At 54.6% G+C, this 12,019-nt stretch overlaps 1 protein-coding gene across 1 annotated transcript in view; it reads right to left on the bottom strand.

The window, feature by feature from the left end:
- LOC121167579 (von Willebrand factor A domain-containing protein 5B1-like) overlaps positions 1-11,259 on the bottom strand; it is a 30,870-nt gene extending 19,611 nt beyond the window's left edge. Inside the window, exons 1-7 of the mRNA XM_040997065.1 lie at positions 11,121-11,259; positions 9,063-9,215; positions 7,730-8,000; positions 5,559-5,704; positions 4,697-4,828; positions 4,031-4,155; positions 512-688 (exon numbers count right to left, since the gene is read on the bottom strand). Of these exons, the coding sequence (XP_040852999.1) occupies positions 512-688; positions 4,031-4,155; positions 4,697-4,828; positions 5,559-5,704; positions 7,730-8,000; positions 9,063-9,215; positions 11,121-11,259 (1,143 nt within the window). The remainder of the gene's footprint in view (positions 1-511; positions 689-4,030; positions 4,156-4,696; positions 4,829-5,558; positions 5,705-7,729; positions 8,001-9,062; positions 9,216-11,120) is intronic.
- Positions 11,260-12,019: the final 760 nt, after the last annotated feature.

The raw sequence follows: 12,019 nt of genomic DNA, 5'->3' as shown, positions 1-12,019 counted from the left end.
TTAGATTTTATGTGTTCCTTGGTGGCAGGGACTGTGTTCAATGTTTGTTTTTTGGTGTGGGGTGGTGAGAACTGTCACGCATATGTGGGTGTTATCTCTGATCACACCAGCTGTGTGATCTGGGGTAATCTCCCAGTTGGAGAAAGTGGCAGTAGGGCTAATTGCAGAGGGATATTGTCTGGATTTGCAATCTCAAGCTGTGCTTTAAGTGACTAGCACAGTGTCTGACCACCACATCCTCCGCCCCCAAATATTGGCTTCTCCCATCTCCTTCCTGTGTCCCTCTCCATCCAGCATCTGACGACACATTTTAGCCACTGCATACATGCAATTGAGGTTTAGGGAGTGAGATGACAGCTGTTGGGGACCCCACCGTTGGTGCAAAGGAGACAGCTCTGCCTTCACTCACAGCATTTCATTTATGGAGTAATTGAGTGTAGGGGGCTGAAAGAGGCAGATTGGGAGAGCACAGGGCCCACAGGTGAAAGGAGCCCTGGGAGCAGGTGCCCACCTTGACGCGGAGGATGTTGGTGCCGCTCATGCTGCCACTCCTGTCCACCAGGAAGATGAATTCCCCATGGCTCTTCCTCAGGTTCGGCTTCACCGACTGGAGATCTGGACAGAAGTTGAGCATGATCACGGAGTGGTGGGGGATATCTTTGTGAAGGCGTTTCCGGATGATTTCTGTCTGGAGGAGAAAGAAAGGCTCTCTGACTCTGGTAGTTCAGGGGTCTGGAGATCCCTGGGGCACTCACGCTGGTCCTTATCCCTCCCCAAGATGCCATCTCCATTCCCAGGCAGTCCAGGGGTCTTTCCCAGGCAGTCCAGGGGTCTGGAGATCACTGGGGCACTCACGCTGGTCCTTATCCCTCCCCAAGATGCCATCTCCATTCCCAGGCAGTCCAGGGGTCTGGAGATCACTGGGGCACTCACGCTGGTCCTTATCCCTCCCCAAGATGCCATCTCCATTCCCAGGCAGTCCAGGGGTCTTTCCCAGGCAGTCCAGGGGTCTGGAGATCACTGGGGCACTCACGCTGGTCCTTATCCCTCCCCAAGATGCCATCTCCATTCCCAGGCAGTCCAGGGGTCTGGAGATCCTTGGGGCACTCACGCTGGTCCTTATCCCTCCCCAAGATGCCATCTCCATTCCCAGGCAGTCCAGGGGTCTGGAGATCACTGGGGCACTCACGCTGGTCCTTATCCCTCCCCAAGATGCCATCTCCATTCCCAGGCAGTCCAGGGGTCTGGAGATCCCTGGGGCACTCATGCTGGTCCTTATCCCCAAGATGCCATCTCCATTCCCAGGCAGTCCAGGGGTCTGGAGATCACTGGGGCACTCACGCTGGTCCTTATCCCTCCCCAAGATGCCACCTCCATTCCCAGGCAGTCCAGGAGTCTGGAGATCCTTGGGGCACTCACGCTGGTCCTTATCCCTCCCCAAGATGCCATCTCCATTCCCAGGCAGTCCAGGGGTCTGGAGATCCCTGGGGCACTCACGCTGGTCCTTATCCCCAAGATGCCATCTCCATTCCCAGGCAGTCCAGGGGTCTGGAGATCCTTGGGGCACTCACGCTGGTCCCATTATCCCTTCCCAAGTCAACATTCCCTCTCCCACTATGTTCCATAGATGTCCTGGATGAGCATCCTCGGTTCTACTGTGAGCTAGACTTTCCCAGGTTTCAATGCTCAGCTCAGACTTCACAGGCAGACAAACGTGGCTGTGAACCCCAGATCTGCCACTATCCAACTACATGTTCCTGGGCAAGCCCCTCCTCTAAGTCTGTTTTCCCATTAAAGTGGGGCCAATTAGGATTGGTACTATGGTGGAGTGGCTTAAGCCAACATCTGCAACACCAGCATCCCACATTGCTTTTTAATTTTTTAAAGATTTTTTTTTAATTAGAAAGGCAAATATACACAGAGAAGGAGAGACAGAAAGATTCTCTGTCTGCTGGTTCACTCCTCAAGTGGCTGTACCTGCTTGAGGCCAGAGCTGAACCAATCTGAAGCCAGGAGCTTCTTCTGGGTCTCCCACATGGGTGCAGGGTCCCAAGGCGTTGGGCCATTCTCCACTGCTTTTTCAGGCCATAGGCAGTGAACTGGATGGGAAGTGGAGCAGCCTAGACATGAATGGTACACATATGGGATCCTGGTGGACCCAAGGTGAGGATTCAGCCATTCAGCTTTCATGCTGGGCCCAGCATTCCCTATTGGAATGTCAATTTGTGTCCTGGCTGCTCCACTTCCAATCCAGCTCCCTGCTTATGTACTTGGCAAAGCAATGAAAGATGGCCTAAGTGCTTGGGCATTTGCCAACCATGTGGAGTTCCAGGCTCCTGGCTTTGGTCTGACTCAGCCCTGGCAATTGTAATCATTTGGGAAATGGGAAGTGAATTCACAGATGGAAGATTCATTCTCTCCCTCTCTTTTTCCTCTCTCTCTAACTCAAATAAATCAATAAATACATATTTTAAGATGTCTAAGTAAGCCAGAGTACACACAGCCACACCTGAGGGCAACTGTGAGAATGTGTCGAGTTGGTGCACCAGCAAGAAGCCCGCTTCAGTCAAGTAATGGCCTCCTTCTCTTCCACTCAGGGTGGAACCTGCTCTGGCTTTTCTCAGCAGTGAGTGTGCTTTTGCAGACTTACTGATTCCCTTCTGTGGACACATCTCTACTTCCACTTGCAGCTTTTGGAAAACCTTCTACATCCTCCCAGGTGGATTTGATCACTGCCCTTCCCGCCCATGCAGAGCCCCTCTGCCAAGGGCTGTTGCCCAGCCTGGCTTTGCAATGACAGAGCCCAGGGCAGCAACTGCTGCATCTGTCAGGGAGAACAGCCACCTCCAGGAGCCCGGTTTCTGCCTCTGAGAGGACCGGGTGGAGGGCCTGGGTGGGGCTCCCGGGGGTCTCCTCCAGCTGCCATTACCCAGTTACAATAAACTCATCTTGCTGAGCAGCTGTGCGCAGACCCTGGGGCTTGAGAGGATCCTGTGTATTTGCATAATCAATCTAAGGTGGCAAATTAATTCTCATTTGCTTCTGTAGTCCCCGAGCTAATGGATTTAAAGCTCGGCAGGCATAGCAGCCACTCTGGGGCCAGGGAGCCCCTCTTGCCCCTGCCTGCCCATTTGCTGCAGTTCTTGGAGCTCGGTGCCATCCTGGCATCACTGACTCTATCCAGCTTCCTCTCCCAAGTGATGCACCTGGGTGAGGGGCCACTTGGGAAGTCAGGGGCTTCCACAGGGCTCTCCAACCACAGGATGGCAGAAAGCTATCCATGCTTTCCTAGCCACTGTTGGTCTTCCAGCTCCTCATGGCAAGGGTTGGTAATTTCAGCTAAATGGCACAGTGGGTTCCAATTCCTCAGCTTTGTTACCAGGGAAAACTCTGAGGACACGCCTTCTTCCTCCAGCTTACTAATTCTCTTTGGGCAGTGGGCCTTGGTGTTCTTCTCTAAGAAGGGAGCTGAGAGAAAGATTCATGTTGTCTCCATGAACCTATCTGGGCTCTCTGGACCGTGCTGAATGGAGGTCACTAGGCCAACTCCCTTCTCCATCTCTGCTTCCCTGGACAGACTCCCTTCCTCCTTTAGCTCCATGAGGACCGTGGGAACCTGCTCTGGGCTGACCAGCTCTGCGTGTGTCCTTGATGTGAGAGCGAGTGAGGATCTGTAAGAGGAGAAGCGAGGGGCCGCAGAAGATAAAGCAGAAGCTGAGCTGGGAGGGCACCCAGCATCCGCAGGGTCTCAGCTGCCCCTTGGGGACAGGATGGCCTGTTTCTGCTACTGCTGCCCATGTTGCCTGGTTCAGGCACTGTGGAAGTGTGCTGGAAGGAGGCGGGAAGGCAGAGCAGATGTCTACGGCATCTGGAAGTGCCCTGCTCATCTGCTCTGCAGCGTCTCTGCCTCGGAGGGAAGCACCTCTCACCCAGGGTCTGCCACCCCTCAGTGTGACCTTGGGTGGGTCACATGCCTTCCCCAGGCCCAGCCTCCTTCCTCTCTGGCTCTACTCTGTTGCCATCCACTCACCTTCCGCTCGACGCTGCTGTCTTTCTTGGTGCCTTTGATGAAGTCGGTCCTTCCCTTGAGGTGTTTGTCAAACTCCCCCAGGGTCATGTCCCCTTTCTCCATCAGGACATGAGGCATGTGGGGCTCTACAGAGATGAGACCAGCGCTTAGCACTGTCTGGGGCTGGGGGAGACTCCAGGGCCCTTGGGAACTACACAGGGGTAAGACCCCTTCATTGGAAGAAGGGGCTGGAGTTGCTGGCTGCCTGGAGCAGGAGGGAGTGGGGCTGATGTTTTAGGTGGGCCTCATTCTGAGCCTCCATTTATCCATCTGTAAAAGGGGAGTGGGATTGAGCTAGCTACTCTGCAGTCTTCTTAGATCCTGGCATTCTGTGAATTCTTCAAGAGACCAAGAGTCTTACTCTGAGGTTTCAGAGCTTCCAAGGAGAGTTTCAAAGAGCTTCTAGTCAGCTGATTTGAAGTTAAAAGCCCCAGGCAGAAGCTGAGACCAGGGGCTTCTGGCCTGCCTGCCAGAGTCATTTCCCAGGAGGCACATAATAAGTTTCCCTTCTGCCACAGCCTTGAGTCTTGGACCCATCAGCTGCTGGGAGGCTCACATGCTCTGGCCCACTGGGTCAGCCCCTCTTCCCTCCCACAGGCAGCCCAGGTCCCGCCAGGGACACTGTACCGCTGGGGTGGATGAGGATCTCCACGGGTCGGTCGAAGGTGTGCTTGTTGGCCAGGGTGATGATGATGCTCTTGGCTGAACAGGCTGAGGGGGCAGCGTCGGCACGAATCTCATGCGTGGGACTTTCCACTCCTGAGCAGCTCAGTGGGGCACAGAGGGGAAGAAGAGACAGGAATTGGGCCTGGGTTGGAGCTGATTGGCATGTTGCCCACATGAGAGCCCCCTAACCTGCTCTGGGAGACATGCTGCCTCAGTTTCCCTATATGTATAATGTGGTGGGCCTGGGAAGATGCTGTCTGATGGCCCTCACAATCCAGAGGCTAGAAAGGCTGCTCTTCCATCAGGGCCCACAAAGCACCCAGGCTGGTCCCAAGCAGACACGGACAGCTCAGCTCCATCTGTGTCTACCCATTGGCAGGTGCATCACAATGCATCTCACATTGGAAGGCCACATCGTGGGTGCTCACCAGCCACAGCCAGTGTCCTGGTATCCTGGCAAAGGCCCATGAGGGATGAAGAGACTACAAAAACGATGGCCCTTGGTCCTGGCTGCAGGGCAGAACCACTACATGGGGGTGGGGCGGCGATGCTTTTAAATGCCTCCCCTACCCAAACCGGACACATCCCAGAGTCTCTGAGTAGGGTGTGGGAAGCAGACTTGTTGCTGCAACCTCCTGGAGATGACCAAATGTCCCTGTTCCTTGACACCTGTGACCCTGTGGATACCAGGGACGGCCTTTGAAGCTGTCCAGGGAGGGGTTCCCCAGCTCTTCCCCCCACACTCTCTGTCCATCCCTGGGAGTTTTGGGTCTGAAGCCCTGCTGACCCAGGGAGCCCCCTGCCCTGGGCAGCCCCTGCTCACCTGCAAGCAAGCATGGCCCCCGGATCTCCAGCTGGAAGTTGAAGTCGTACTCCATGGGGTTGGACACATTAGTGTCTAGCAAAGTTGCCAGGCACAGCTTATTCCAGGAGTCCAGGGCCCGGGGGCCAAAACAATGCCTGTCTTTGCTGGGGAGGGTAGACAAAGGTGAGGGAGGGGCATGAGAAGACAAGGAGTGGGGGTGAGTCCCTGGCGCTCCAGCTAAGGGGGCCTGGGACATTCCTGCTACCCCTCAGACCCATGTTATCCTCCTCAACATGGCTACAGGGAAAGCCTGGAGTCAGAAGGCACAGCCACCTCTGAGACGCACCTGTGCTGGGCCAGGCCTCTGTGACACAGTGGGTACTTGCTGCTCTCCCTCCACTGCTCTGTGTCAGATCATGGTGACTTTCCTGGGATCTTCAAGTGATGTTGTCACCACAGCGGCCACCCCAGTTCCCATGCCTATCAGTGGTGAGCGAGAGTACCTTGTCTCCTGCGGCCTCACTTACTCTAAATGCCATCTGTTCTCAGACTTGGTTTGACATCACTCTATGTGAAGCACACAGGGATGAGACAATCTTGGCTCTGGTGTGTCAATCACTATTAATTTCATGACTGGATGGGCAGCAGTGAGCTCACAGAACCCACTTTGGAGCTTCCTGTCTGTGGATTGCTATAGTTCTGAGTGTCCCAGTGAGGCCCTGCCTCTCAGATGCACAAGGAATGGCCAGTAGCGGAGCTCAAGGGGCACCAAACACGCAGCTGTGCACCCTGTTCTGAGGCCAGCTGGTGCCCAGAACTTTCCTGCTTGGCCATCTGTCTTCCTCCTGGCTTTCAGGACCCTGGTCTTTCTGACTCCTCCCCACCTCTCTAACCTCGCTCCTTACCCGTTTCCCTTCTCGAGTCACAGTCCCTGTCTCATACCTCCCGCAGCTGTGCTGGCTTTCCCATCACACCTGCTCGTCTCTCTGTCCTTCCTCTAGAGGACTTTGGTGGCTAGCTGTTTCCTTCAGGGCAGGCCCCGGCTGTTACCCAAGCCTCATCTATGCCAGCTAAAACAGGCTACTCCGTCTGTTCCCCTCAGTGTCTGAGAGCAGTTGTTTTGACAGCACGTGACCTTGGCAATGGGGGCCTCAGACTGTGTTTTGTCTCTCTTTCCATCTGCTTCCCACAGGGTATCCTGAGAAGCAGCTGTCCTGGTGCTGGTCTTGAGTGCTCACACCCTCACCCTGCTGAGAACAGAATCTCTGCCATGGTCAAGGTCAGGGTTACTGCGCAGCATCTATGCTTCAGTTCCTCGTGGCGATCCCGAGCTTGCTCCCTAGGTCCCTGCGTCATGACCTGCAGAGGTGCTTCCTCTGTACCCCTGGTCTGACCCTGATTTGGGTCCCTCTTCTATACTCTTAGCTCAACAAACTTATTCATTGTATTTCCCCATACCTCAGGATGCATTCAAGCAGGTAGACAGTGACACATTAGTTGTGTTATCAGTTGAATAATAATTTCTTCCACCTATGGGGAAGTTCCTATGGGGCAGGACCCAGTTTCATTTTCTCTCTATCCTTAATGCTCTGCCCAGGCTCCAGCACATAGTAGGTACTCAGAAAATATCTCTTGCGATTGGCGATTGTGGTGCAGCAAGTTAAGGCACCGTCTGAGGTGCCTGAATTCAGTATGAGCACTATTTGCAATCCCAGTTGCCCCACTTCTGCTTCCTACTGATGAGTCTGGAAAAGCAGCAAAAGATGGTCCAAGTGCGTGAGCCCCTGCTTCCACGTGAGAGACCCAGATGGAGTTCCTGGCTTCTGCAATTGTAATCATTTGGGGGGTGAATCAGCAAATCAATTTACCTCTCCTTTCTCTCCCTCTGTCATTTTATGTTTTAGATAAACCATTAAAAAAAAAAATCTCTTGAGCAAATTCACAAGCAAAGCCTGAAAATGCTGATCCCAAGCTACCCTAATTCTAGAAGTAGCTGGTGCCACCACAGGGTCGCTTCTGGGGGATTCTCAATTGCCCGAGGACAGGGCAGAAGTGCAAACTACTGAGCAGTGGCACAGAGAACAGAGCCTCCTCTCTGGTCCCCATCTCCCCACTCTGTGTCCACCACCCTCACCCTACTGATGCTGCCCACCTCAGATTCATGTCCCTGTGTGGGCAGGGTGTCTTACCCCTGGGCTTGGTGAGTGGAGAAGCTGGGGCTTTTGGTGCAGAACTGGGGCACAGTTGGGGCGCAGACAGCGGGCAGCAGGACCCTCACGGCCCCGCTGGGCAGCGTCAGAAGTTCCGAGGAGGTGCTAATGAAGATGATGACATTCTCCATGGGGGCGATGGTGCCCAGGTTGACCACAAACAGGATGCGCTCCAAATCCTCGTCCAAGGCCACCTTTCCCGGTGTGCAGGAGTGAGGGGTGATGGAAACCCCTTCTTGCAGGATGTTCCCTAAGTGCCAGGCTGGCGTCAGGGGCTGTGCATTGGTTAACTCTGGTCCCCTCCATGTTTGCTGTGGGGCAGCTTGGAGTCGTCCCACTTTGCTGAAGGGAAAGCCGGGGCTCTGTGTGGGCGTATTACCAGCCCAAGTCACCCAATGGAGCACTTACTTGTGGGCTAGGCCACATGGGGCTGACTTTGGGTTGTGCCTTCCCTACTATACCTTGCTGGCAGTCCAAGGAAAGCCTCAACAGAGGCTCACCTTCCCACCCTCACCCACCAACCCCAGACTCAAACGGAAGCACTCTGATGGCTGGGAGCCGTGCTTTCTCACGCTCTGACCTTCTAGTCCTGCCACTCCCACCTACCCACCCAGGTCTCTGCAAAGCCTCCCTTGCTCCCCTCCTCTCTCTCCTCCAGTACCATTCAGGCTCCTCCTAGGGCTCTCCCTGCTTGTGCCCATCTGCTTTTCCAGCCTGGGGAAAGTTGGGATAGCCCGATCCAGTTGCCCACCTTCTTCAGGTGGGCAAATTAGATTCTCAAGCAGCTTAGGATCAGGTGAACAAACTCTACCAGGGTCAGAGCTCCAACGGTCAGACTGTCTTATGTCATAGGATTCCCTAGCTCTGCCAGGATCATGCTGTGTGGCCTTGAGCCAGACACTCTCCCTCTCTGAGTCCCACTTTCCTTGGTGGCAGACCCAGTATCCAGGTTTTGAGTGCTTACAATGATGTAAGTGTTCGTTGTAAGCTGGCCTGGTTGGGCACACTGGTGGACAGAATCGCTTATTTGATTACACCCTACTTAGTTCATTATTGTACTTTCCCCATACTTCAAGATGCATTCAAGTGGGTAAACAGTGACACATTAGATGTGTTATCAGTTGAATAATAATGTCTTCCACCAAGCCTACTTAGTCCAAAGCTAAGGTTCAGAGAAGTTACTTCTGAGCCTAAGGCCACACAGGATGCTGGTTCTGGAGTCCTGACTTGAGACCAGCACATTCTCTCTAGCATATGCCCTGGATACCCTTGCAATGTGCCCCAGGCTAGAGCCCCCTTGGTGTGTCCTTACCTGTGACAGTTGCTGTTCGCACCCCGGAGGTTTCGAACTGGCCTCTCTCCAACTTGGCTTTGTCCTTGATCTGTACCGTGACAACCCGGTCGGCAATGGCAGCCTCGAAGCCTATCACAGTCGTGTGTTCATCCAGTGGGTACACAAAGAGACCTGTAGGGGTGGAGCTCTGTGTTGGGGTGTCCAGTCCCATCCCAGACACCTGCTTCTGGAAAGGACCCTGAGACTTAGACCTGTCCAGCAGGGGATTGTCCCTTAGGGATGTAAGGGACCTGGGACCAAGGCTCTGGTTGGGGTGGGGAGGTTGGGAGGGGAACGGTGTGTGTGGGGTCTGTTCAGCTCCAGCCAGCTCTTACTTGGCAGGTGTGGTGTGCCCAGGACCTCTGATTTGCTGAGACAGACAGAGAAAGAGAGAGAGAGAAAGTGGATCTGTTTTGTAAGCCTAACAGAAGACACCTGTGTGGCAATTCCACCACTGGCACTAGTTTGCCACCAGTAGCACTGGGAGCTGGGGCTGTGGAGGAGGTAGACAAGGGCTCAAGTCCAAGACTTGCCTCCTTTCCAGTCCAGGTGGCCTTGTGCGAGCAGTTTAACTTCTCAAAGCCTCATTGGCTTGTCTCTAAGATAAGAATATAAGAGCCACATGCGGAGAAGTGGCTGCCACGGGTGAAGATGTGTGTCTCAGTGTGCACTTGCTTATCTGTCACCCAGCTGTTCTCCAGCCTTAGGACTGTGTACAGCGCCTGGAGGTCTTGTGAAAAGGCAGGGCTAGTGTTGTGGTGCAGTGGTTCGAGTCCTACCTGGGATGTTTGCATCCCAGATCAGAGCACTGGTTCGGGTCCCACCTCCTCTGCTTCTGATCCAGTTTCCTGCTAAAGTGCCTGAGAAGGCAGGGGACGATGACCTGCTGCCATGTGGAAGATCCAGATGGAGTTTTGGGCTTTGACGTGACCCATCTTTGGCTGTTGTGACCTTTTAGGGAGTGAACCAGCAGATGGAAGCTTTCTTTCTTTTTCAAATAAACCCTGGCCCACCCCCAAGACCTCAGACTGCATTTCTTAGCAGCTTGCAAGTGGTGCTGATGGTTCAGGGACCACAGGAAGTATCAAGGTCTTAATCTGCTCTCCAAGATAGGGAGAGAATGACACTGGACATGGTGAGCCCTCCCCAACCCTGACTTCCTGTTTGAGCCTCTCTTCCTGCATGTGGAACGCCAGAGAGAGAACTATCTCCAGGGTATTCAAGAATTTAGTTCCCTGGGGTCCCAGACTGGCCTTATTTGTTCCCTCTAGCTCTCCTTGGAAAGTGGCAGACTTGGCTTTGCCTGGGAGGAGAACTTCCTGACAGGTATATTCAGGTTGGTAGGGCCACGGGGCAGCCCTGGACTGGTTTCCAGAGCCTTGGGTTGGGGCTGCAGGTAGGTGCCAAAGGGAAGGCGTTTGGTGCTGAGGAGGTCCCATCTCTGCAGGGGAGTAGGAGACCCTGGTTGCCACCAGCCCCCATCCCCCATGGCACCCTACCGAACACTCTCGGGGAGCGGGGCATCTAATTCACTGATGCCTCTTGGCAGCCGCCTGTCCATCTGTCCATCTGAGAGCCTGATCCTTGCATTGATGACTCAGTCGCAGCTGCCTGCTGTCCGCACCACCTCCCCGCTGCATTACCTCATCTGCCCCGCCCCCACTCCCGCCCAGCATTCCTACCGGTAAAGAGGAGTATCCTAACCTTTGGAGGACAGTGGCTTCCTCAAGGTCACAGGAGCCAGAGCCTTGCCTTGGGCTGGGCACGCCTATTTTCTCCTGAGTCGCAGTGCCTGTCCTGCCATGAGGCTCCCCGTACATGTGGGGAAGTCGGAGAGTTGGAACACTTGGCTGGGGCTGTACCCAAACCATGCCAGTTTGAATCCTGCCCCTTCCTGCTGTTAGCTGTGAGGCACGCAGGGCAGAAATGGAGTCCCATTTTATAGATGGGGAGCCAATGGCTCTGAGAGCTCCCTGACTTGCCAGTGTTAGCACAGGGAACGGTACTTCCCCTCTCCATCCCCACTGGGGCGCTTACCTTGGAAGGGTTGAGGTTCCAGGTTGCCATAAGTGAGGGAGGCGGTCAGGCCCAGGGCGTAGCCGCTGACGAAGGAGGTGACATCGGACGCGGTGAGGGGCAGGGCCGCTCCCGTGAGAAGGTTCAACAGGCCAGGCATGCCGCTGGCTACTCGGCCTTCAGAGCCTGCAAGAGAGAGGAAAGGTGGGACCTGCGGAGGGTTCCCCCATCTCTCCCCAACCCCATTCCTCCATTTTCTGAACCATCCTCCTCTTCCGGAGCAATCACAACATCCTTCCCTTCATTGAAGCTTCCCAGGAACTGAATCTCATGCAAATTCCCAACCACCAGAGAGGAGCAGCCAGTCTCTTCCCACTTTCCAGGTGGAGAAACTGAGGTTGGGGGACTTGTGATGTGCTGGGGTTCATTCGCAGCTTGGGGCTAAAACCCACACAGTTCCCATCCAAGCAGGAATCCTCCTCCTACCCTAGACCATGCTGGGACAGAAGTTGGGGTCTGTGGCTCCAACTATCCCAGTCCCCAAGCCTCAAGGGTGTCTTCTGCCAAACAAAGACAAGGAATCAGCTTGCCAAGCTGACCCTTCTCAGTGGGCACCTGGGTTGTGATGGCGGGGAGGAGCAGGGGGACATCCATGTGGGGACAGCCCTGGAGCATCCAGTGTACAGGCGAGTCACTCTTTCAGTTCTTTCTTACCCCACCCATCACTAAAGATTTCTCCCTGGGTTAAGGATGCACTTGCCCATGGCTATGGCCCACATCACTGCCGTCTCAGCCCAAGCTGCAGCCACCAATGGCAGCGCCCGTGGAGGCCATTCTCCAGTCTGGGGCCAGCATCGGAGCAATGAAGCATAGCTACGACAGATCCCTGCCACTCCCACCAACCTGTCTCTCACCAGTGG

The sequence above is a fragment of the Ochotona curzoniae genome, unplaced genomic scaffold (assembly GCF_017591425.1).
Source record: "Ochotona curzoniae isolate NIBS_2020 unplaced genomic scaffold, NIBS_Ocur_1.0 patch392, whole genome shotgun sequence".
In the NCBI taxonomy this organism is placed as follows: domain Eukaryota; kingdom Metazoa; phylum Chordata; class Mammalia; order Lagomorpha; family Ochotonidae; genus Ochotona; species Ochotona curzoniae.
Note: the sequence above shows the minus strand (reverse complement) of the source record. Positions and strands in the feature narration are given on the sequence as shown.